General features: G+C 37.9%; 1 protein-coding gene across 1 annotated transcript in view; it reads right to left on the reverse strand.

Annotated features, from left to right (window-relative positions):
• The window catches only part of COL4A5 (collagen type IV alpha 5 chain), a 375,000-nt gene that overhangs the window by 115,290 nt on the left and 235,493 nt on the right, over positions 1-24,217 (reverse strand). Inside the window, exons 20-25 of the mRNA XM_090265360.1 lie at positions 15,812-15,985; positions 15,394-15,477; positions 4,115-4,207; positions 2,449-2,519; positions 1,992-2,183; positions 1,024-1,192 (exon numbers count right to left, since the gene is read on the reverse strand). Of these exons, the coding sequence (XP_090121486.1) occupies positions 1,024-1,192; positions 1,992-2,183; positions 2,449-2,519; positions 4,115-4,207; positions 15,394-15,477; positions 15,812-15,985 (783 nt within the window). The remainder of the gene's footprint in view (positions 1-1,023; positions 1,193-1,991; positions 2,184-2,448; positions 2,520-4,114; positions 4,208-15,393; positions 15,478-15,811; positions 15,986-24,217) is intronic.

The following is a 24,217-nucleotide window of genomic DNA, read 5'->3' on the forward strand; positions in this document are numbered from 1 at the left end:
CTGGTGGGAGTATAAGTTGGTACAATTGCTCTGGATATAGTTTGGAATTATGCAGTAAAACTTAAGATGCATCTATTCTATGCCTTGAAAACGCTAATCTTAAATATATACCCTAGTCCAGGGACTGGCAAATTTTTTTCTGTAAAGAACCAGACAGTGAATATTTTATGATTTGTGGGCCACCATGATCTCTGTCACATATGCTCAATACTGCGGTTGTAGTGCAAAACCAACCACAGTCAACTGTGAATAGTTGTGTGGAAATAAAACTCCCATTCATGACAAAAAGAGGCCAGTCAATTTTATTCCACGGGCTGTAGTTTACTGATTCTTGTTGCAGAGAAGTGTGTGCATATGTACAGTAGGGTATATATACAAGAATGTACATAGAAGCATTATTCAGAATAGGCCTGAACTATAAAGTACCTTTGATACATGCATACACACAATATGATACTAAACAGCAATGAAAATGAATATACTATAGCTATATACAGAATTAACATAAAGAATACATATGATTCAATTAATACGAAGTTCATAAAGAAGCTTAAAGTATTCTGTTTAGGAGTGGATATCTAGGTGATAACACTAGGTGGTAAATGGAAGAAAATTATGCAAAAGTCAGGGCAGTGGTTACTCTTGGAGAAATGGAGAGACATTATGGTCAGGAAAGGACAGAGAGGAATTTGGGGGTTTCTAGGATGCTAGCAATGTTCTGTTACCTGATGTGTGTGGCAGTTACATGTGTTTCTCCAATATAATTATTTGTTAAACTTTGCATCATTTATCATGTACTTCAAAACAAAAACCACAAAATAAATATATTCAGAAAAAATTTAAAGAGGTAACCTCCCATAAAAAGCACACATATTGTGTTCCCCTGCTAAGGAGCTCTGAAAAGCCCAAATATAATGTCCATGGAAACATATCTCTCATGAAGGGAAGCCAAGAGTGGCCAAAGATAATACATTTCTGCTTTTAATCACAAAATTAAAAACAAAACAACTGTAGTAAACTCACCTGGTATTCCTGGCTGACCTGGATTTCCTGCCAAACCTTGTATGCCTTTTTCACCTATGGGGCCTGGAGGACCAATACCAAGAGGTCCCATAGGCCCCCTATTTCCTGGGAGACCTGGCAAACCTGGGTTCCCAGGGGGACCTCTTTCACCCTTAAAAGCAAGTCCACCCTGAAAAGGGAAAAGTTAAATACAGAAACATAGATATAACAGTTCTCTGCAGGTTGAAATTACTAAATACAACTAGAGAAATGATTCAGCCACAGATAGTTCTTAAAAGCTGTATAAATATGTGTTATTACGGAATGGTATGTGTGACAAGTCCACTTATTCATTTCTTCAACACATATTTTTGAGTTCCTACTATGTGTCAGGTGCTGGTGTTACAAAGAATAAAAATAGACAAAAAATCTGCCCTAATGAAGTTTATATTCTAGTATCAGTAAAGAAGTTCATAGTCTAGCTAATATTTTATATAAATATAGCCTTCCACTTAAATATTCTGGACTGTGTGTTGTACATAAAATAAGACAATATTCATTTGTGTTCAACCTTTAGGTTCCATGGCACATGTAACATGGTCATCCACTCACACTAATCTCTAATCTTACTCTATATTAAAACCAAATTAGACTTCTGCCATTATGTCTAAATAAACCCAGACAAGGATATGTGGGGTAAGAGGAAAGGAACCTTACACTGACCCACAGTATCTTAACCTTTTACCCAGAAATTCATAGCCAATATTACTTAGTACAGAAATGGATTAAAAAGAAGGAATTTATAAAACAACTGAGAGAAAAGAGTGGTAAAGAAACCCTACACAGTCAATAACAATGTACCATTTCTATATGTTAATCATTTTCTTTAAGAACTGATTAGGTATTCATGCCAGCAACAGGCACTTCCTAGGAAACATCCCTAAGTAACATTTTGACATTAGAAAACCAAGAATATCAAACCAACTCACGGGTTCTCCTTTGGGGCCCGGTAGCCCTGGCAGTCCATCTTGTCCAGGGGTACCAGGTAAACCAGGAAGACCTGGAGGTCCAGGGAAACCCAGCTCTCCTTTGTCACCCTTCATTCCTGGAAAATCAAGGATACTTCCAGGTTCTCCTTTAGGTCCAGGAAAGCCTGGAGCACCGGGGGATCCTGGTATGCCCTGAAGAAGGAAAAAGAAAGAGAAAATCACTTCTTCCTTTTCAAAAACTCTCCTCTCTCCATTTTACCCCATCAACCCACCCATAACATCTATTGTAAAAAGCTATGAATCAAAAGAGCCATGTGAGTCAGGGAGATTCAAGGAATCAAATAAATCAAATTAAATAGAAAACCAAAAAATTTAAAATATATATCCACAAGTGAAAATCAAAATGTAAATGGATTTCTTCAACTTTTTTTGTTTTATATCCTGAAAACTTACTTACTGTTAGTCCTTTGGTACCGGCTGTACCAGCATGTCCTTTTTCACCCTTCTGTCCAGGAAAACCAAGAGATCCTAAGATAAACACACACACACACACACACACACACACACACACACACACACACAATAATGTGAGGTTTGAAGTTGAACCCCTGACAAAACATATAAAAATAAGCAAGTCAGGAAGTCGTTTTAAAATAAGAACCCAATTCAATCCCATTAATGAGTCACATTTTTGTTTACTGATTTTATGCTCTAAAAATGAAGAAATTGTCCTTCCTTTTAGGTAAGTCTAACACTTCATGTTACATACAATATTGTAGTCTCATGTAGTTTCAACTCCAAATCATCTCAAGAGCTCACAGCTACCAAGAACTGTGCACAGAGGTTCCTTTAACTGTTCACAAGGACAAGGTCTGCATATCTTTCTTTGTTCTGATTTAAACAATTTTCCTAGATCCTTACCAGTATTTCTTTGGTTTATCACTCCCTAAAATTGGGTTTATGAGAAATGTTTGCTTCTCAAACACTACAGAAAATATTACTAAAGCAGTCATTCTCCAAATTGGTTCCTGAACCAGCTGCATCAGCATCACCTGAGTACTTGTTAGAAAGGCTAATTCTTGGACCCCTCATCCCAGATATACTAAATCAGAAAAATTGGGGTTGGGACCTAGAAATCTGGGTTTTAATAAGCCTTCCAGGTAATTCTGATGCACTGCCAAGTTTGAGAATCTCTAGATTGGAGTTATAAGGCTAGATTATTAACTTCCAGTGGCAGCTATAAGACTTGCGAACAATCTATTTCCAAGTGCAAAATGAATTGGTTTCCTTGGAAGACACACTAGACAGAAAGGTAAGAGATTTGGTGTCTATTCTAAGCCCTAACATAGATGTGAAGTGTGATTTCAAGATAATATAATATTGAGATTTCCCAAGAGGCAGTTCAGTAAAAGATGACTTGTGGGTCAGATGGATATCAAATGTTTTGATTGGAAACAGGAAAGAAGTAATATAAAGAAAGAGAAATATTGGCAGTTGGTTAACAAACTCCAGCAGAAGTCTCATTCCTTCATGACAACATAGGATACATAAGCAATGACTAGAAGCTCTGCCACTGGAAAATATGTTCAGGGGCCAGGCATTGGAAACCCCCCATCCAGTTTTCTGGAAGAAAGAAGTCTGACACTGCATAAGTGATTTTCCTCACTATATAGAAAATAAGGAAGATATTTTTCCTGTACTAATATTGTCAAAATGTCTTATTTTATAAAAGATTTTATTTATTTTTAGAGAGAGGGGAAGGAGAAGAGAAAGAGAGGGAGAGAAATATCAATGTGTGGTTGCCTCTCATGCATCCACAACTGGGGACCTGGCCTGTGCCCTGATTGGGAATGGTACTGGTGACACTTTGGTTTGCAGGCTGGACTCAGTCCACTGAGCCACACCAGCCAGGGCTCAAAATTCCTTAGCAGAAACTGCTGGTAGCTTCAGATATTAGAAAAAAGAGCACAACTTATTTCATAACACAGATACATTTCATATTTATATATTAATATGAGAGATTAGTTACAAAATAAGAAACTAGCATTATTCTAAAGCTTAACACTCACTAAAAGCTAGTCAAAAAATATTTTTAAAGGTGTCCCTGAGGCAGGATTGCTTACCCGGAGGACCTGGAAGACCTGGCAAACCAGGTTGACCTGGAGGCCCTGAAATACCAGTTCCAATACAGTTGAAGCAGGTTTCACCTTTGTCACCTAGAGAAAACCATAATTTTAAAAATATTTACTCATCTAACTTGTTAAGGTAGGTTCTAAAGAAGTTAGCACTAAGGGAGAACATTCCTACCTAACAGTGTAGTTAGAGAAGCCTACATCTAGAGTCAATTTATTTGATAAATATTTATTGAGTGCCAACTATGTGCTAAGTATTGGTGTTTGTCATACATCGGTGAACAAATCAGAGAAAAATCCATGTCCTCATGGTTCTCACAATCTACCAGTATAAGGGGATAATAAACAATAAAAGTAACAAATTATTAAAGTATTTATATATGTATATGAGGTCTGTCCAGAAAAAAATCCAGCCATTGTTAATATAATGAGAATAGTTTGTGCAACACTGATGTAAACTTGCAGCTGAGGAGAGTAGACTGGAATGTACATGCATGAACAATGACTTTACTGTACTAGTCAGTGGGGGCAGTAGATCTGTTGAGTGAGCATGTCTACTGTGTGGCCTCACATTCAAAATGACTGAGTGAGTGGAGCAATGTATCTGCATCAAATTTTGTGTTAAGGACAATTTCCACTGCAGAAACTATTCAGATGGTTCAGAAGGCTGCAGCTATGGGCAACTAGTGATTGGCAGCTTCAACACGACAATGCACCCGTTCATGAGTCATGTCTCACGCAGAATTTTCTGGGAAATATCAAATCACCCAGGTGACTCAGCCCCACTACAGCCCAGATTTGGTGCCCTGTGACTTCTGGCTTTTCCCAAAACTAAAATCACCTTTGAAAGGGAAGACATTTCAGATCATCGATGAGATTCAGGCAAAAACGATGAAGCATCTGATGGTGACTGGGAGAATTGTGAGGTACCAAGGTGCTTAATTTGAAGGGGACTGAGGTGTCACTGTCCTATGTACAATGTTTCTTGTATCTTGTATCTTGTTCAGTAAGTGTCTCTATTTTTCATTTTACATGGCTAGATACATTTTGGACATACCTCTTATATCAGAAGAGGTTATTTTTATAGGAAAAACATAGAGCTGAATAAATGGGACTGGCTATAGGATACACTAGGGATGGTTGGCAGGTTGCAATTTTATATAGGGTGGTCATGATAGGCCTCATTGAGTAGATGATACGAAATAAAAATATTAAAGGATGTAGCACTTACACAAGTATAGAGTATTCTAGGCAAAAAGAATAGACCTGTTTGGCATATACAAAGAACACCAGTGAGACCATATTGCTGGAGTAGAGTGAGAAAGGAGAACTAGGTCAGACAGTTAACAGGTTATAACTAGTCATATATCATAAAACATTATGTAGGCCATCCTAAATACTGTGGCTTTTACTATGAGTGCAATGAGACTCTAGTAGAAGAATTTAAACAGAAAAGCAACATGATATACCTTAAGTTTTAAAAAGAATGATGGGCTGCTGTGTTAAGAATAGAATATAACTGAAAGGATGGAAACAGGATAACCATTTAAGTGACTACTGCTGCAGTGATCTAGGAGACATGGCAGCTCATTCTAGAGTGACAACAATGAGGATGATGAGAACTGGTTAGATTCTGAACATATTTTAAAGTAAAATCAATGAGATTTTCTCATGGATAACATAAAGAATGCAAAGAGACGAGGAAAATCAAACATGCTTTTAAGGTTTTTAGCCCAAACAACCAGAAGACTACAGTTGCTTGCTTTTAAGTAAGAAGGCAAAGAAGTTACTGGAAAAAATATGGGGGAGGTGATGGTAAAGATAAGACTTTAACTTGATCAGGATATAATGTTCAAAATGTTAAGTAGACAGTTGGATATACTAATCTAGAGGAAAAGACCTATATCTGAACAGAGACATCAATTTGGAAGTCACTGGCAAATAGTATTTTAAAATCTTTAGACTTAATAATGAGTTTAGAAGAGAAGAGAAACAAGGACAGAACTCTGGAATACTTTAACTTTAAAAGTTGAGTAGAAAATTCTAAAATGCACATAAAAATACAAATTAAGCCAATATTTATTATAAAGATAATAATTTAGACAGTTTGGCATTGATGTAAGGATAAAAACAGACCAATGGAATGAAGTAGAGAGGTCAAAAATAAACTCACCTAATGTATAGTCATAAGATTTACAACAAAAGTGCTAATGCAACTTTCGGCCAAGATGGAGGCATAGACAGACATGCTGCATCTCCCTCGACAGCTAAGAAGGAATACGACTACCTCAAAACTAGAAACAACCAGAAGTTCCAGAAAATCAAACTGCATGAAGTCCAGCATATAAAAATATAAAGAAGAAATACTCTTCCAGACAGGTAAGAGGGTGGGACCAGGACAGAGAGGATGCAGTGTGGTGGTGGCAGCAGTGGTGGCTGTAGTAGGCCAGCAGAAAGCACAGTTACACGTTTTAAAAAGTCAGGAGGGAGACCTGGAGAGCGTTCCCACCTTCTCACCAGACCACACAGCTCAGAGTCCCAGAACTGGAGAAAATCAAGCCTCTTTGCTTTTGACTGTGCAAACCAGTGGAGGGTGGGGTGGAGGAAGAAACTGCCAGTCTTTGAGCAGAGTCCACCTGTTTAAAGGACCTCCACAGTCCTAGAATGCCTGCAGACCCATCCACCCTGGCATAGACAGCCAGGGAAACAGCTAGAGAGGCACCAGTCCCATAAAGAAGTGGGAAAAGTGCATAGAAAATGGGTGAGTGCTGGGCAAGCGGTATTGTTCCTTCTCAGACCCCTCCCTCACATACAGTGGCACAACATGGTGAAACAGGTCATCCTGTACTGATGAATCCTTAAGACTCCACCCATTACAATGTAATAGGAGTGACAGCTCTACCTAAGACACACAGAGGCAAACACACACAGGAGACTTCCAGCCAAGATGGAGGCCTAGAATGACACACTCTGTCTCCCTAGACAACTAAGAAGGAATACAACTACTGCAAAACCAGAAATAACCAGAAGTTCCAGAAAATAAATGGAAGTCCAACGTATGAAGTTATAAAGAAGTGGTGCTTGTTCAGACAGGTACGAGGGGCGAAGCCGGGGTGGAGAGGTCAAGTTGTGCTGGTGGCAGCAGCAGCAGCGACTGTGGTGGGACGGCAGTAAGCAGACACCTGTATTTATGGGAGGCAAGAAGCACCTGGGGAGCACCCTCAGATGCAGACCATATCCATCAGCTTGCGATTTTATTGCCTTGGACTGTGAGGCCCAGAGGGGGTGGGGATGGAGGAGGAGGCTCCTGGTCTCTCAGCAGAGAGTGAACAGCAGGAATCCATCTTAGAACCCCACCCCCACAGAAAACATCACAGCGTGGTGAGAAGGGTCACCTGGTTGTGATGAGTGCACAGGGCTCTGCCCCCTATAGCGTAGGAGGTGTGACAGCCCCACCCAAGAAGCAAAGGTAAACACAAAACTGTCAGAATGGCACAGATCATGATAGAGATCCCAGTGATGCAGCTGACCAGACAGCAAATATCTAATCTAATGAAGCAGCAGATAGGAAATCTTTCTGAGGCACAGTTCAGAGCTTTGGTTATAAAAATGCTTACAGACCTAACAGCAGATCTTAAACAAGACAGAAAGGAAGGAAAGCTAGTCCTGCTGATATGAATGAAAACACATATGAAACCAGTGGTTAGGGAACGAAAACCAGGGATGAAATCAATTGGAACATAGCGAAGGAACAAACAATCAACCAGTGCAGAAACAGGAAACAAAAAGTGAGGAAAATGTGGAGAGGCTCAGAAACCTATGGGACAGCTATAAGTGGGCCAACATCTGAATCAGAGGGTTGTCAGAAGGTGAAGAAGAACAAGAAATTGAAAAATTATGTGAAAAAATAATGAAGCGCAACTTCCCTAACTTGGGGAAGGAAATAGACTTACAGATCCAGGAAGCATAGAGAGTTCCAAAAAACCTGGACTCAGGGAGAACCACACGAAGACACATTATAATCAAAATGTCAAAATTTAAAGATAAAAAGAGAATCTTAAAAGCAGCAAGAGAGAAGAAGAGAATTACATACAAAAGGGTCCCAATAAGACTATCAGCTGCTTTCTCAAAAAAAACTGCAGGCAAGAAGGGACTGGCAAGAAATATTAAAAGTAATGAAAAGCAAAAACCTACAACCATGATTACTCTATTCAGCGAAGCTGTCATTCAGAATAGAAGGGCAGCGAAAGTACTTCCAGGACAAAGTAAAACTGAAGTTCATCAGATCCAAACCACTATTCTATGAAATGTTAAAGGGACTTGTGTGGGAGAAAGAGGATCAAAACTAGGAATATTAAAATGAAAACTGTATCACAACAACCAACAACAGAAGCTAGGGAACTGAAACAAAGGCAAACTAAGTAGGCAACGAGAGTGAGAAAAGAATTATAGGTATGGGGATCATTATGGGGTGAGGTCAGCAGGGACGGCTAAGGGGGGAAATGGAGGGAGATGTTCCAGGAATTAAGAAGCATAGTAGGAGGGCATGGAATAAACAGGAAGTTGTTGAGAAGAACCATATGCACAACCAATGGGGGGGGCAACTGGAGGGAGGGGGTCACTGGGTGGAGGGGAACAAAGGGAAAAGAATTTGGGACAACTGTAACAGCATAATCAATAAAACATTTTTTAAAAAGTGCTAATGTCGTTCAGTGGAAAATGGTCTTTTGTACATTGGTATTGAATCAATTGGATGCACGTATGGGAAAAAATGAACTTTGATCCATACTTCAAACTATATATAAAAATTAATTTTAGAGAGACCCAAGATCAAAATACAAAAGCAAACTGGTACAAGTACTTGGAAAAAAAAAAACAGAAAATATTTGTCATCATTGGGGTAAACAAATATTCTAAAATAGGATATAAACAGCACTAACAATAAAAGAGGACATTAATATTGTATTTATTTTAATAACTTCTGTTCAAGAAAAGATATGAGTACAAAAGCAAGTCACAGAATAGGAGAAGATACCTGTGATATATATATATATATATATATATATATATATATATATATATATATATATATACACACACACATTCAACAACCCAATTAAAAATAAGAAAAAGGTACTTTACAAAGAGAATATACAAACTATAAGAAAAGAAGCTCAGCATCAATAAGTCATCAGGGAAATGGAAACTAAAACCATTTTGGAAAGTGGTTTAGTGATATCTATATAAACAAAACTTACCCCTACCTATAGCCCAGCAATTCTATTCCCAGGTGTATATATATAACAGAAATTAATACTTACATCCTGTAAAAAGTATGTGTAATAGTATTTATAGTAGCTTTATTCATAATAGCCCCAGACCAAATGTCTGTCAACATCAGAATGAATATTTACATACATTTGTAAAATAAAATACCAAAGAACAGTGAAAAGAACTACTATAAATGAAGGCATAGATATTTCTCATAAATATAATATTGAGCAAAAATAAAAACAGACACAACAGAATATATACTGTATTATTCCATTTACACAAAGTTCGAAATTAGGGGAACTAATGTATGTTAGAGGATAAAATCGTGGTTATCTTTTAGAGTGCTGACTAGGGAGCATGAGACAGTCTTCTAGAGTCCTGAGAAAGTTCTATATTTTGATTTAGATGGTAGTTACATGGGGAATTCTATACAGAGATAGATAGACAGATGATAGAAAGGAGATAAATATTTCATACAGACACAGATACACATGCACATACAGCAGGTCCTCAAGTAACATCAATGCATTCAACATCATTTCATTATAATGTTGATGAGATGCCATAGGAAATCAACTCTTTTTTTTATATCAATTAGTCTATGGTAAATTGGTTTCATTATACATCGTTTCACTTAAAGTCAGAGAACCTATCGACAATGTTAAGGGAGGACTTACTATATGAATATATAATATGCCAGGTAGGTATGAAGAAAAGCAGGATATGCAATATACTAAAAATCAAGTGATAAAAGTGTTTAAAGAATGAAAATAAATCAAGTATAGAAGGACTGAGACTTGCCATTTGGATTAGTGGATTATAGGCTGATGGTGACTTTGACAAAAAGCAACATCTATGGAGTGGTGGTGGAGGGGAGTAAAATTCTGATTGGAGTATGTTTAAGAGAAAACTAGAGAAGAGGAACTAGAGATAGTAAGTAGAAATTTCTTGAGGAGTTCTACTGTAAGTTGGAGCAGAAGAACAGAGCAGTATCTGGCAGGGCAAGTGGGATTTGGTGAAAAAAGCTTATCTGTATGCTGCAAGGAATAATTCAGTAAAAGTGAAAAATTGATGATGTGGGAGAGGCAAAAATTTCGGGAACAAAATTCTTGGGAAAACAAGAGGAAATAGGATCTCTTGTACAAAGAGAAGAATTGGATTTGGATAGGAGTATTAACAGCAATAAGTTGGGGAGAAACAAGATGGTGGAGGAGTAAGTGGAAGCTACACTAACTTCCTCCCAGAACTAGTCTGGATTTACAACGTAATTTTGGAGAAATCATCTGGAATAACCAACCGAACACCAGCTGGAGAGAAGTCTTATAACCACGGAGACAGAAAAGGCCGCTACATCACAACGTGACCGGTAGGGAGTGCGGAGACACGGAAGGGGCTGGCTGGTATCACACGGGTAGCAGCTGAAGGGACTGAGAAACAGCTCAGCAGCCGGGGATTCCCCCTGAGAAGGGCAGGGTCTAAACCCCCAGCTGAGCTTCCCAGCCTACAGCAACAGAGTGGAAAGTAAAATAGTATCCAGCTGAGAAAACCGAAAAGCCACAGGGTTTCTTGTTAGCCAGAGAGAAACAGCTGAAGAAAAAGAGCTCTTAAGCCGATCACATATGAAAATATTCTGCCCCCACTTACCCTGGGCACAAGCAGAGGGAAGACAGAGAGGACAGGAAATGCTTGGGGAGAGTTTGGTGTGGTGGCTTTGAGGGAAGAGGTGGGGAAACGGCCGGCCAGGTCCCAGTGCTGACTCATCCCCAGTGCTGCAGGCAGACCATTCCCAGCCAAGTGGCATCAGCATGAGGGGAAGCAAAAGCCCTGCCTACAGGAATTAAGCTGCCACACCCACGGTCCTTAAGCCTGACCGCTAATCACAGATTGAATAGATTAACAACCAAAGCAGTCAGACAAAGGCAGTAGATCCCTAGAAGTCTCCAACAGGATGCCTAGGCCCAGACTGGTACAGGATCTGACGCCACCAGGGGCAGATCCAGGAAGTGCAGATCAATGTAAGAAGCAGCAACAAACAATAGGAGTCACAAAAATGGGGAGACAGAGAAACAACCCCCCATCTAAAGGAAAGATAGAGTCCCAGAAAGAGTGCTAAATGAAATAGAGGGGAGCAAACTATCAGATATGGAATTGAAAGCATGGATTATGGAGAAGCTCAATGAGCTCAGTGGAAACTACAAAGAACTCCAGAAAAACTACAGTGAACTCCAGAAGAACTATAAGGAACTTACTGAGAATTATACCAGCATCAAAAAGGACATGGAAGCTATCAATAAGAGCCAGGAGGAAATGAAGAATACGATCTCTGAATTGAAGAACACAGTAGAAGGAATTTAAAACAGGCTAGAGGAAGCAGAAGATCGGATCAGCGAGCTGGAGGACAATGTAGACAAAAACTCACACACAGTGCAATGAAACAAAAAAAGACTGAACAAGAATGAAGAGGCTCTAAGACAGCTGCAGGACAACATGAAACGTAATAATATCCGTATCATAGCAATTCCAGAAGGAGAAGAATAAGAGCAAGGAATAGAAAACCTCTTTGAAAAACTAATGACAGAAAACTTCCCTAACATGAAGAGAGAAAGAATCATGCAAGTCCAGGAAGCACAGAGGGTCCCAATGAAGATGAACCCGAACAGGCCCACTTCAAGACACATCATGATTAAAATGGCAACATTCAAAGACAAAGAGAGAATCCTAAAAGCAGCAAGAGAGAAACAACTAATAACATACAACTAATAACATACAAGGCTATCATCAGATTTCTCAGCAGAAACATTACAAGCCAGAAGGGAATGGCAAAAAATATTCCAAGCAATGAGAAAAAAGGCCTATAACCAAGAATACTCTACCCAGCAAGAATATCATTCAAAATGTAAGGTGAAATAAGGAGTTTCCAAGACAAAAGAAGGCTAAAAGAATAGATCTCCACCAAACCAGCATTGCAAGAGAAGCTAAAGGATCTGCTTTAAGAAGATGAAGAAACAGAGAGAGATAGACAGGAACACAAGGACAAAGGAGGAAAATGACAATGAGTAAGTACTGAAAGAAAGAGGGAACTTCTACCAGTTGCAACAACATGGATAGAACTAAAGAGAATTATGCTTAGAGAAATAAGCCAGGCAAGGAAACAAAAATACCTTATGCTATCACCTATTACAGGAAACTAATGAATAACACACACAAATGAGCAAAACTGAACCAGAGGTATGTAAACTAGGAATAAACTAACAGTAACAAAGTGGGAGATGGGAGGGAGAGAAGGGGGTAAGAAGGGGAAGGGCCTAGTCAAAGAACATGTATAAATGACCCATGGACATGGACAACTGGGTTGGGACTGAATGTGGGAGAAGGGGAGGCAGGGTGCAGGGAAGCAAGAGGGGGAAAAAAGTGAGACAACTGTAATGGAAAAACAAACAAACAGAAAAAATTTTAGTGGGGGGAAAAATAAAATATAAAGAATAGAAATGCAAGTTCAGTGAATATTAGAAGGACAAGGATTTTCCTTCACACTGTATATAAATTCTCCCTATCTGATCCCTCCAGAATTTGGCATTCTAAAGAAGTAAGTAATGACCTAAGTTTCTTTGCATAAAACTAATAAGACCAGTTGTTAATAACGATTTTTTGACTAAGACTTTGACTGGAATGTCATGCCTAAAGGAGACATGCTTGGGCTTTGGTTGTTACCAAAAAGCCCTGAGCAACTGGGACTGACTTTCAAAGGTAATAAAAGTCCACGAGATAAAAGGCCTGGTACCTTGGATGGATGAGCGGTCCATAGCAATCTTTCCAGTGAAGAAATGAAGGTTGTTTTCCTGAAAGATGGCTAGAAGGGACCTTAAGGCACAATGGAAAACCAGGAGGACCTGGAAAAGACAGGTGTTTACAGGCAAGGCTGAATGCCAGGTATGTGGCTCAGCTTCTGTGCCCTGAAGGGCAGACTGAAGGTCACCCTAAATGTTCCTTGCGTAAGTTCCAGAAAAGCAGAACTAAAGATCATAAGTGATCATTTGCTGCTCTTGTTGTGTTTATGCAAATGAACAGGATAAATTAAAAATGAACTTAATGCAGTCCCTTTAATGACAAGGAGAGTAATCTTAGGGAGAAAAATCACGATTCAAGGAAGATCACAATGCCCGGTGGTAGACTATAAAGTAGTGCAGCTAACCATCTTTAAAGTTTCTTTTCATTTAAAATTTGTTTTCATTTGAAAGTTAAACTATGTCTGTGGCATTATCAAAGATGTTTAATTTACAGGCAAGAAGAATGTCAAATGCCTTGCAACTGGATGTCTTTCTGATAAGACAGTCCTGCAGATTTAGAGATTTGTATGTGGGTTATGTTACATAAATTAACATGTGTTTTCTGTTTTCAAAGGGCATAAGCCTACGATGTCATTACCTGAGTGATTGTCTGTACATATAGGCCTCACTTAATCCTCTCTGCATCGCTGCCTTCTGAGACTCAATGGTTTGGCTGAACTAAGTGGCTGGGTTGGTGAAGAACGGGGTGGTCTGTGGGCTTCACTTTAAAACTGGTTTCTCTTTTCTATCCTGATGGCTTGGGCAGAAAGAGCCCAGAGGCCTGAGAGTGGGGAAACCTAAAATATTTCCCTCAGTCCAAATTAAGTATAATGGGCAAAAGGGTTTTGGACAGGTGAGATATACCTGGCATACCTTCTTCCAAAGAAGCCCTTCTTTTCCCTAATGTGGGACACTGAAAAATTAATACCTGTCTTTTGTCATCTAGTGGTTACGGATTGAATGATGTCCTTTAACCCTGTTGCCCCCAGAATACAAGGATGTCAGCCTGTTAAACCAAGCATACCGTTGTCCGGAGACAGCCAACCAACCTGGAGTCTGCGCGATCCTTCCCCTTGTGGGAAGGCCACCCTCCCCTCCACACCCCCACTCTTATTAGGGATTTCTTAACCCAAGGGTAGGTAGGACGACGACCATGTCCAGCTTGAAGCAGCTAGAGGAGCTCGAGACCTTCGTCCATTGTCCTTTATAAGATTGTAAAGGGTCTTAAGTCTGAGAGAGAGGGATTGTTATTTTTTATTGTTAAAATATTTAACTAATTAATTAATTATTTAAAAAAAAGAAGAAGAATATATGAAAGGGTGAGGCAGGAGAGCTTGTATGTACGACCCATGGGCATGGACTTGGGGAGGGGATTGTTGGGGAAGGGGGGTGCTGGGCGGAGGGGAGCAAAGGGGAAAAAATTGGAACTACTGTAACAATATAATCAATAAAATATACTTAAAAAAAACAGTAATAAGTTGGAAGAGAGAATATATGGGCACAGATGCAAGTAGGTGGATAAATGTCATAGTGTCAATCTGTGAAAGTTCTCTTGTTATTGCTTCAATTGGTCAGTGAAGGAGGAAGCAAAGTCAGAATCTTAAAATGGAAATGGAAGAGGAGATGCTAAAAGTATGAAGAGAAAAGAGATGTAGGATCCAAATAGGTGGTATTTTGGACTCATAAGGCTGTTTTTGTTGTGAGTGAGTACAATGAAATATGTGGATGGTAAAGGAGTGAACAGTTTATGTGTGGTATTGATTACAATGATTGATCATGGAATTTAAGCTAAGAGGGAAGAAAAAAACACCAAAATGTTGAGGGATAGTCAAAGTTCGTAGATCTCATTAAGGTTGAAGTAATGCTGGAGTCAGGTTACTAGTTAGTAGAGCTAAAAATATAAGAGACAGTGGTCAGAAAACGGTATTTGTGAAATCAATTATTGAAGTGTGCACTCTTGTAAACCAAATGGTTTGGATGTGTCCATGGGAGTGAGTGGCTGAGGTAGGGTTGAGAATATAAAGGATTTTTCTGATGATTTGAAACAATGGTATTGGGAAAATTGGACAGATACATGAAGAAAAATGAACTAGACTGCCTTCTTATACCACACACACAAATAAATGCAAAATGGATAAAAGAATGAAGGAAAAAATATGGGGATCAAACCTTTCACTCCTTGTTCTCCCTGAAGTCCTCTATCACCTGGAGGTCCTGGAGGACCTGGGGGGCCTGCTTCACATATCTCATTGCCTGAGATAAGATTAAAAAAGGGTAGCAAGTTAATGGTTGTAAAATCTTCAGAAGACTAAACAAAAAAGAAATCTCATAGGATAGAAAAAAAAGATCTCTTTTCAGTTACTTATCTGCAGTAATACAAATAACTATGAGCAAAAGAAAGATATATATTGGTAATAATTAGAAAAGCAAATGTGAACATCGAAGAATCACCAACAATCAAAACAGAAGCTGCCATAGAATCTCTTAGGTATCAGCAAAATAAATATGATGCTAAATTTTGGTTAGATTCACTTATAAATGAAAACAAAATACAACAATATAACTCAGGAAAAAAAGAATAGCTTACTAGAAGGGGTATGAGGCCCTGGAGGACCAGGAGGCCCTGGAGGGCCAGGAACCCCAGGTGGTCCATCAAGTCCAGGAGATCCAGGAAAGGAAATTCCAGGTGTGCCTTCATCGCCTTTCTGTCCTCTTTCTCCAGGAAAGCCAGGGGGGCCAGGAGGACCCATAACTGCAGTCCCTAAGATAAAAAATACTCATCGACTCTCATGAAAAGAGACAATTCACAGAGCTAGCATTTTGCCTCCTGTCTTCAGAGGCATATTCTACTGTTTTGTGAGGCACTGTGGAAAACAAAAAGGAAAAAAATTGAAATGATTAAAATGATCTGGTTTTAGCGATATTATTTTGGTTCTCAGTGAGACAGTAATTAATTACAAGATCTTTCTTTAATGTGTAATGTCTGTTATGTTCTTATTATTTTCTATGAGAATTGACATCTGAAAAAAGGATAAAAATTTCAAATACTGTACGTACCATTCTGAGTGAAAGAAAATAAATTTAAAGTAGTTTTATTACCTTTGGAAATGTGTAATAACTCTCCATCCACTCTTTTTTTAAAATATGTTTTATTTATTATGCTGTTACAGTTGTCCCAATTTCCCTTCCCTCTGCTCCCCTCCACCTTGTGGCCCCCCTCACTCCAGTTGTCCCCTCCTTTTAGTCCATGTCCATTGGTTGTGCATATACTTCTTCTCAACCTCTTCCTGTCTATTCCATTCCCTCCTACTATGCTTCATAATTCATATACCATCACCCTTCCTCTCCCCCTGCCCCCTCCCTGCTGACCTCCCCCAGTATGTTCCCCATACCTATAGTTCTTTTTCCATTCTTGTTGCCTACTTAGTTTGCCTTTGTTTCAATTCCCTAGCTTCTGTTGTTGGTTCTTGTGATGTAGTTTTCATTTTAATGTTTATAGTTTTGATCCTCCTTCTTCTAAACCAGTCCCTCTAACATCTCATACAATAGTGGTTTGGATCTAATGAACTCCTTCAGTTTTATTTTGTCCTGGAAGCACTTTCTCTGCCCGTCTATTCTGAATGACAATTTCTCTGGATAGAGTATTTGTGGCTGTAGGTTTTGGATTTTCATTGCTTTGAATATTTCTTGCCAGTCCCTTCTTGTCTGCAGGGTCTACCTTGAGAAGTCAGCTGATAGTCTAATTGGGACCTCTTTGTACATAATTCTCTTCTCTCTTGCTACTTTTAAGATTCTCTCTTTATCTTTAATTGTTGAAATTTCGATTATAATGTGTCTTGAAATGGTTCTCCCTGGGTCCAATTTTTCTGGAACTCTCTGTGCTTCCTGGAGCTGTAAGTCTATTTCCTTCCGCAAGTCAGAGAAGTTCTCTTTCATTATTTTTTTCACACAATTTTTCAATTTCTAGTTCTTCTTCTTTGCCCTCTGGCAATACTATAATCTGAATGTTCGATTTCATAGCTGTCCAGAGGTTTCTGATCCTCTCCTCAGTTTCCTTACTTTTTGTTTCCTCTTTCTGCACTGGTTGACTGTTCCTTCTCTATGTTCCGGTTTGTTGATTTGATCCCTGGATTTTATTTCCTCACCACTTGTCTCATATGTGTTTTTGTTCATTTCAGTATGACTGGCTTTCTTTCCTTCCCTGTCCTGTTCCAAATCTTTTGTTAATTCTGTAAGTTACCTTATAACAATAGCTCTGAACTGAGCCTCTGAAAGGTTTCTTATTTGTTCATCTGTCAGGTTCTTCATCTGCTGCCTGGTGAGCTGTGTCACTGGGATTTCAGTCATTGTCTCCTTCATTTTGACAGATCTGTGTTTTGCTTTGCTTCCTGGGCAGGCTGTGGGGGGCGAAGCACCATGTACTCGTCACTACCTGCCGACTGGCGGCGATTTGCAACCTTTTTCATCATGCTGTGGCGCTTTCTGTTGGGGCGGGGGTCCAAGATGGATTTCTTCCATTACTCTCCACTGGGAGACCGGGATCTGTCCTCCCACCCTCTGGGCCTAACTGTACGATGCAATGGGGGGGGGGTTGCCTTCTCCCGCGTTCGGGTCGCGAGCTGCCGGGGCTCAACTGCGATTGCTCCCCCTGCCGCTCTCCCCGCTGCTACTGCAAACAGCACCGTCCGACCTTTCCATTACAGTTCTGATTTTGCCCGTCCTACCCGTCCAGGTGAGCACTGTTGGTTTATAACTTCATATGTTGGGCTTCCATGTAGTTTTATTTTCCGGAATTTCTCTTTATCTTTTGTTTTGAGGTAGTTGTATTCCTACTTAGTAGTAGAGGGAGACAGGAGGGAGCATGTCCGTCTAAGCCTCCATCTTGGCCAGAAGTCCCCCATCCACTCTTCCTTGACACTGAGATAATTTAATATCAGAAACACTAAAAAGCATTTAGCAAGAGAAAAAAAAAGCATTTCAAAATTTCCACGTGTTTGTTTCTGGACATTCTTCTGATCCACTATCTATTCCTGCACCAGCAGCACATTATTTTTATTACTACAGTTTTATAATATTTTCAAAACTATAAGAAAGATATAACCATTTTTGTCTTTTTAAAAACAATAACTACATTTATACATTTACTACATCAGCTTGTTAGTTTCATTGTAAAAAATCACTGGAATTTTGAATGAGATTAATTTGAGTTTAAAGATTAAATTTTGGTAGAATCACCTGTTCATAATATTGAGTTCTCACATCAACTAATAATTAATAATATATCTCAATTTAATTATTAATATTATATTATTTAGCTATATTTTACAAAATTTTGCAAAGAGGTCTTATACATCTTTTGTTTGGTTTATGAGATAATTTAACATTATTGTGAATTTTACTGCTATTACTATTGTGAACTGGATTTTTTCTGTTATATGTTTAATTTTTGTATTTTTGGTGTAGAATAAAGCAAATTATTTAAGTATGCAACTCATATCTGGCTACCTTGCAAGAATTGAACATTTGATAATTTGTCACTTGATTATTTCATATGCATTGTTGATAATCAACATTTTTTTCCCATTCTTACACCTTTTTTTCTTCTAGACTTAGTACACTGGCTGTGATCACCAGTATAAGGACAAACAGTATTGGTGCCTTTATCTTATTTTTTGCTTGAATGAGAATGCTTCTGAAGTTTCACCACAATGTATTACATTTCCTGTACAGCAGAGTACTCCTAAATAAAGTACATACTTTCATCAAGTTAAGGTAGTTCCATTTTAAGAACTTTTGTCTCTTAAAAATGAAGGGACATTGAATTTTATTGATTTTTTTCCTCTGTAGCTACTGGCCTATTCTTTTAAATCTATCATTGTAGTCCATTACAGTAATGCTGACCCATCATTGCAACCTTGGTTAAAAATTACTTGGTCAAATATCGTGTTATTTATTGTAATATAATTCTAAATTGATTTAACAATAATTTTATATAGAGCTGTTGCTTCTATGTTTATAAGGGAGATTGACTTACAGTTATATCTAGTGTCAACTCCTTGGTGCTTTGGTATCAGTGTTATTCAATTGAATTTCCTTTATTAAAAAGTGTTCTGGAAAAGAGACAGACAAAGGCAGTAGAGCTCAGATAGTCTCCAACAGGCTGCCTAGGCCCAGATTGGGACACTATCTGATGCCACCAAAGGCAGATCCAGAAAGTAAAGATTAATATAAGCAGAAACAAGAATCACAAAAATGGGGAGAGAGAGAAACAACCCCCCATCAAAATGAAAGCAGAAATCCCCAGAAAGAGGGCTAAATGAAATAGAGGAAAGCAAACTATCAGGCATGAAATTCAAAATACAGATCATAGGGAAGCTCTATAGCTCAGTAAACTCAAAGAAAACTACAAAGAACTCCAGGGAAACTACAAGGAACTTACTGAGAATTATAACAGCATGAAAAGACATAGAAGCTATAAAAAAGAGCCAGAACAAAATGAAGGATACAATTTCTGAATTGAAGAACACAGCAGAAAATTAAAAACAGGCTAGAGGAAGCAGAATATCAAATCAGTGAGCTAGAGGACAATGTAGAAAAAAATTGCCAGACACTTTAACAAAACAAAAAATAAAAAAATAAAAAATAAAAGAGAGATTTTAAGAAAACTGCAGGACAACATGAAATATAATAATATCCAGATCATAGGAATACCAGAAGAAGAAGAAGAGCAAGGGATAGAAACACTGAAAAAGTAATGACAGAAAAGTTCCCTAACTTGAAGAGAGAAAAGTCACGCAAGTCTAGGAAGCACAGAGAGTCCCAATGAAGATGAACCCCAACAGGCCCACGCCAAGACACTTCATTATTAAAATGGCAACAATAAAAGTCAAAGAGAGAATCCTAAAAGCAGCAAGAGAGAAATAGCTAATAACATACAAAGGAGCTCTGATAAGGCTGTCATCATATTTCTCAACAAAAACACTGCAAGCCAGAAGGGAATGGCAAAAAATATTCCAAGCAATGAAAAACAAAGCCTACAACCACGAATTCTCCACCAAGAAAGGCTCTCATTCAAAATGGAAGATGAACTATGGAGTTTCCCAGACAAAAGAAGGCTAAAAAAATACATCTCCACCAAACCAGGATTGCAAGAGATACTAAAGGGTCTGCTTTAAGAAGATGAAAAACAGAGTGAGACACAGAGGAACACAGGTACAAAGGAGAAAAATGACGAGGAATAAGTACCTATCAATAATAACATTAAATGTAAATGGATTAAATGCACCAATCAAAACACATAGGGTAGCAGAATGGATACAAAATCATGACCCACATATATGCTGTCTACAAGAGACACACCTTAAAACAAAATGTCTACAGAGACTGAAAGTGAAAGAGTGGAGAAATAATTCAAGCAAATGGATATGAATAAAAAGCTAGGTAGAAATACTTATATCAGACAAAATAGATTTCACAGCAAAGGCCATAAAAAGAGACAAAGAAGGACATTTCATAATACTTAAGGGAAAAATGCATCAACATGAAATAACCCTTGTAAACATAAAAGCACCCAACATAGGAGCATCCAAATATGTAAGTAAAATATTGAAAGACTTCAGGAAGGATATAGAGAACAACACTCTCATAGGAAGAGACTTTTAACATCTCTCTGTCAACAATGAACAGATCTTCGAAGCAGAGAACACCAAGGATATCGAGGCATTGAACAACACACTAGATCGAATGGACTTAGTTGATATAGATAGAATTTTCCACCCCAAAGAAGCAAAACATACATTCTTTTCAAGTGCACGTGGCGCATTTTCTAAGATAGACCAAGTGGTAGGACACAGAATAAGCCTGAACAAATTCAATAGCATTGAAATTGGAACAAGTATCTTCTCAGATCATAATGCCATGAAAGTGGAAATCAACCTCAAAGAAAAAACGCAAATATATTCAAACTCATTGAGAACGAATAACATGCTATCAAATAATGAATGAGTAAAGAGTGATATTAAGGAAGAAATCAAGAAGTTTCTGGAAACAAATAATAATGAATACACAACAACCTAAAGACTAAGGGATACAGCAAAAGCAGTATTGAGAAGCAAGTTCATAGCAATAGAAACCAACCTAAAAGTGATAGAAGAATCTCAAATAAAAAATCTGAACTACAGCTACAAGAACTAGAGAACAATAATAAACAAATCGCAGAGCAAGTAGAAGGAAAGAAATCATCAAGATCAGAATTAAATGACAGAGACTAGACAAACAATTCAAAACAACAATAAAACCAGGAGATGATTCTTTGAAAATATAAACAAAATTGACAAGCCTTTAACCAGGTTCATCAAGAAAAAAAGAGAGGATCCAAATAAACAAAATCAGAAATGAAACAGAGAAATCACAACTGATACCACAGAAATAAAAGGATTGTAGAAATTACTAGGAACAACTGTATCACAGGAAACTTGACAATTTAGATGAAATGGACAAATTTCTAGAAATATATAATCTTCCCAAACTGAATCCAGAAGAAGCAGAAAGCCTGAACAGACCGATAACAACCAGTGACATTGAAGCAGTAATAATAAAAAAAAAAAAAAAAAAAAAAACTCCTGGCACACAAAAGCCCTGAACTGGATAGCTTCAGAGGTAAATTTTACAAAACATTTAGGGAAGAACTAACTCCTATACTCCTCAAACTATTCCAAAAAATCTAAGAAGAGGGAAAAATCCCAAACTATTTCTATGAAGCTAGTATTACCCTAATTCAAAAACCAGGTCAAGACAAAACAAACAAAAAATCCACAGGCAAACAACGCTGATGAACATAGATGCTAAAATCCTCAACAAAATATTGGCAAACCGTAACTTGTAACACATTAGAAAGATCATAAACCATGATCAAGTGGGACTCAGCCCAAGGATGCAAGGATGGTTTAATATTTGCAAATCAATAAACGTAATACAAACATAAACAAAATAAAACAAAAAGCACATAATCATATCAATATATGCTGTAAAAGCATTTGTTAAAGTACAAAACCCCTTTTTGATAAAAACATTCTGTAAAATGGGACTATAGGAAGCATACCTCAACAAATTAAAGGCCATATAGGAGAAACCTGCAGCCAACATCATACTCAATGAATAAAAACTGAAAGAATTCCCCCTAAGATCAGGAACAAGACAAGGATGTCCACTCTCTTCACTCCTATTCAACATAGTCTTGGAGTTACTAGACACAGGAATCAGACAAGAAAGAGAAATAAAAGGCATCCAAATTGAAAAAGAAGTTAAACTGTCATTATTTGCAGATGACATGATAGTGTATATAGAAAACCTTATAGAATCCAGGAAAAAAAACTAATTGACCCAATAAGTGAATTTGGCAAGAGAGTAGGGTACAAAGTCAATATTCAGAACTCAAAGACATTTTTGTACACCAACAATAAAATATCAGAGATAGAAACCAGAAGAAAAATCCCATTAGCTATAGCAACAAGAAAAATAAAGTACCTAGAAATAAACTAAACCAAGGAGATAAAAGACCTCTACTCAAAAAACTACATAACACTGAAGAAAGAAATAAAAAAAGATACAAATAAATGGAAGCATATACCATGTTTATGGATGGGAAAAATCAACATCACTAAAATGTTGATACTACCCAAAGCAATTTATACATTCAATGCAATCTATATTAAAATACCAATGACATATTTCACAGACTTAGAACAAATACTTCAGAATTTACATGGAACCAAAAAAGACCCGGAATAGCCATAGCTATCTTGAAGAAGAAGAACACAGGAGGAATAATTACAATACCTGATACCAAACTATACTACAAAGCCACGGTAATCAAAACTACCTGGTTCTAGCATAGGAACAGACATAGATCAATGGAACAGATTTGAGAACCCAGAAATAAACCCCGGTCTACATGGCCAACTAATTTTTGACAAATGGGGAAGAAACATAAAATGTAGTGAAAAGACCCTCTTCAACAAATGATGCTGGCAGAACTGGACAGGGATATGCAAAGAAATGAAACTAGATCACCAACTTACACCATACAACAGAATAAACTCAAGATGGATCAAAGACTTAAATGTAAAACGTGACACCATAAAAGTCCTAGAGGAAAACATAGGCAGGAAAATTTATGATATCCCACATAGCAATATATTTGCTCATATATCTCCTAAGGCAAGAGAAATAAAGGAAAAAAATAAACAAATCGGACTACATCAAACTAAAGAGTTTCTGCTCAGCAAAAGAAAACTCAGCAAGATGAAGAACTCATACGACTCAACATGAAGAAGTGAGACAACCCAGTTAAAAAATGGTCAAATGATCTGAACAAACAGTTCTCCAAAGAGGACATACAGAGGGTCGGTCCATAGACATATGAAAGAATGCTCAACATCGCTCACCGTCAGAGAGACACAAACAAAAACCAAAATGACAGATCATTCTAAGAAACACCAACAAACAATAGGAGTCACAAAAATGGGGAGAGAGAAACAACCTCCCCAATTGAAAGGAAAGGTAGAATCCCCAGAAAGAGTGCTAAATGAAATAGAGGGAAGCAAACTATGAGATATGGAATTAAAAAAATGAATTAAGGAGAAGCTCAATGAGCTCAGCAGAAACTACAAGGAACTCCAGAAAAACAGGAAGGAACTTACTGAGAATTACACCAGCATGAAAAAAAACATAGAATCTGTCAGTAAGAGCCAGGAGGAAATGAAGAATACGATCTCTGAATTGAAGAACACAGTAGAAGGAATTAAAAACAGGCTAGAGGAAGCAGAAGATTGGATCAGCGAGCTGGAGGACAATGTACACAAAAACTCGCAGACAGTGCAACAAAATGAAAAAAGACTGAACAAGACTGAAGATGCTCTAAGACAGCTGCAGGACAACATGAAATGTGATAATATCCATATCATAGGAATTCCAGAAGGAGAAGAACAGCAAG

This window comes from Furipterus horrens, unplaced genomic scaffold (assembly GCF_987537825.1).
Source record: "Furipterus horrens unplaced genomic scaffold, mFurHor1.1.pri manual_scaffold_17, whole genome shotgun sequence".
In the NCBI taxonomy this organism is placed as follows: domain Eukaryota; kingdom Metazoa; phylum Chordata; class Mammalia; order Chiroptera; family Furipteridae; genus Furipterus; species Furipterus horrens.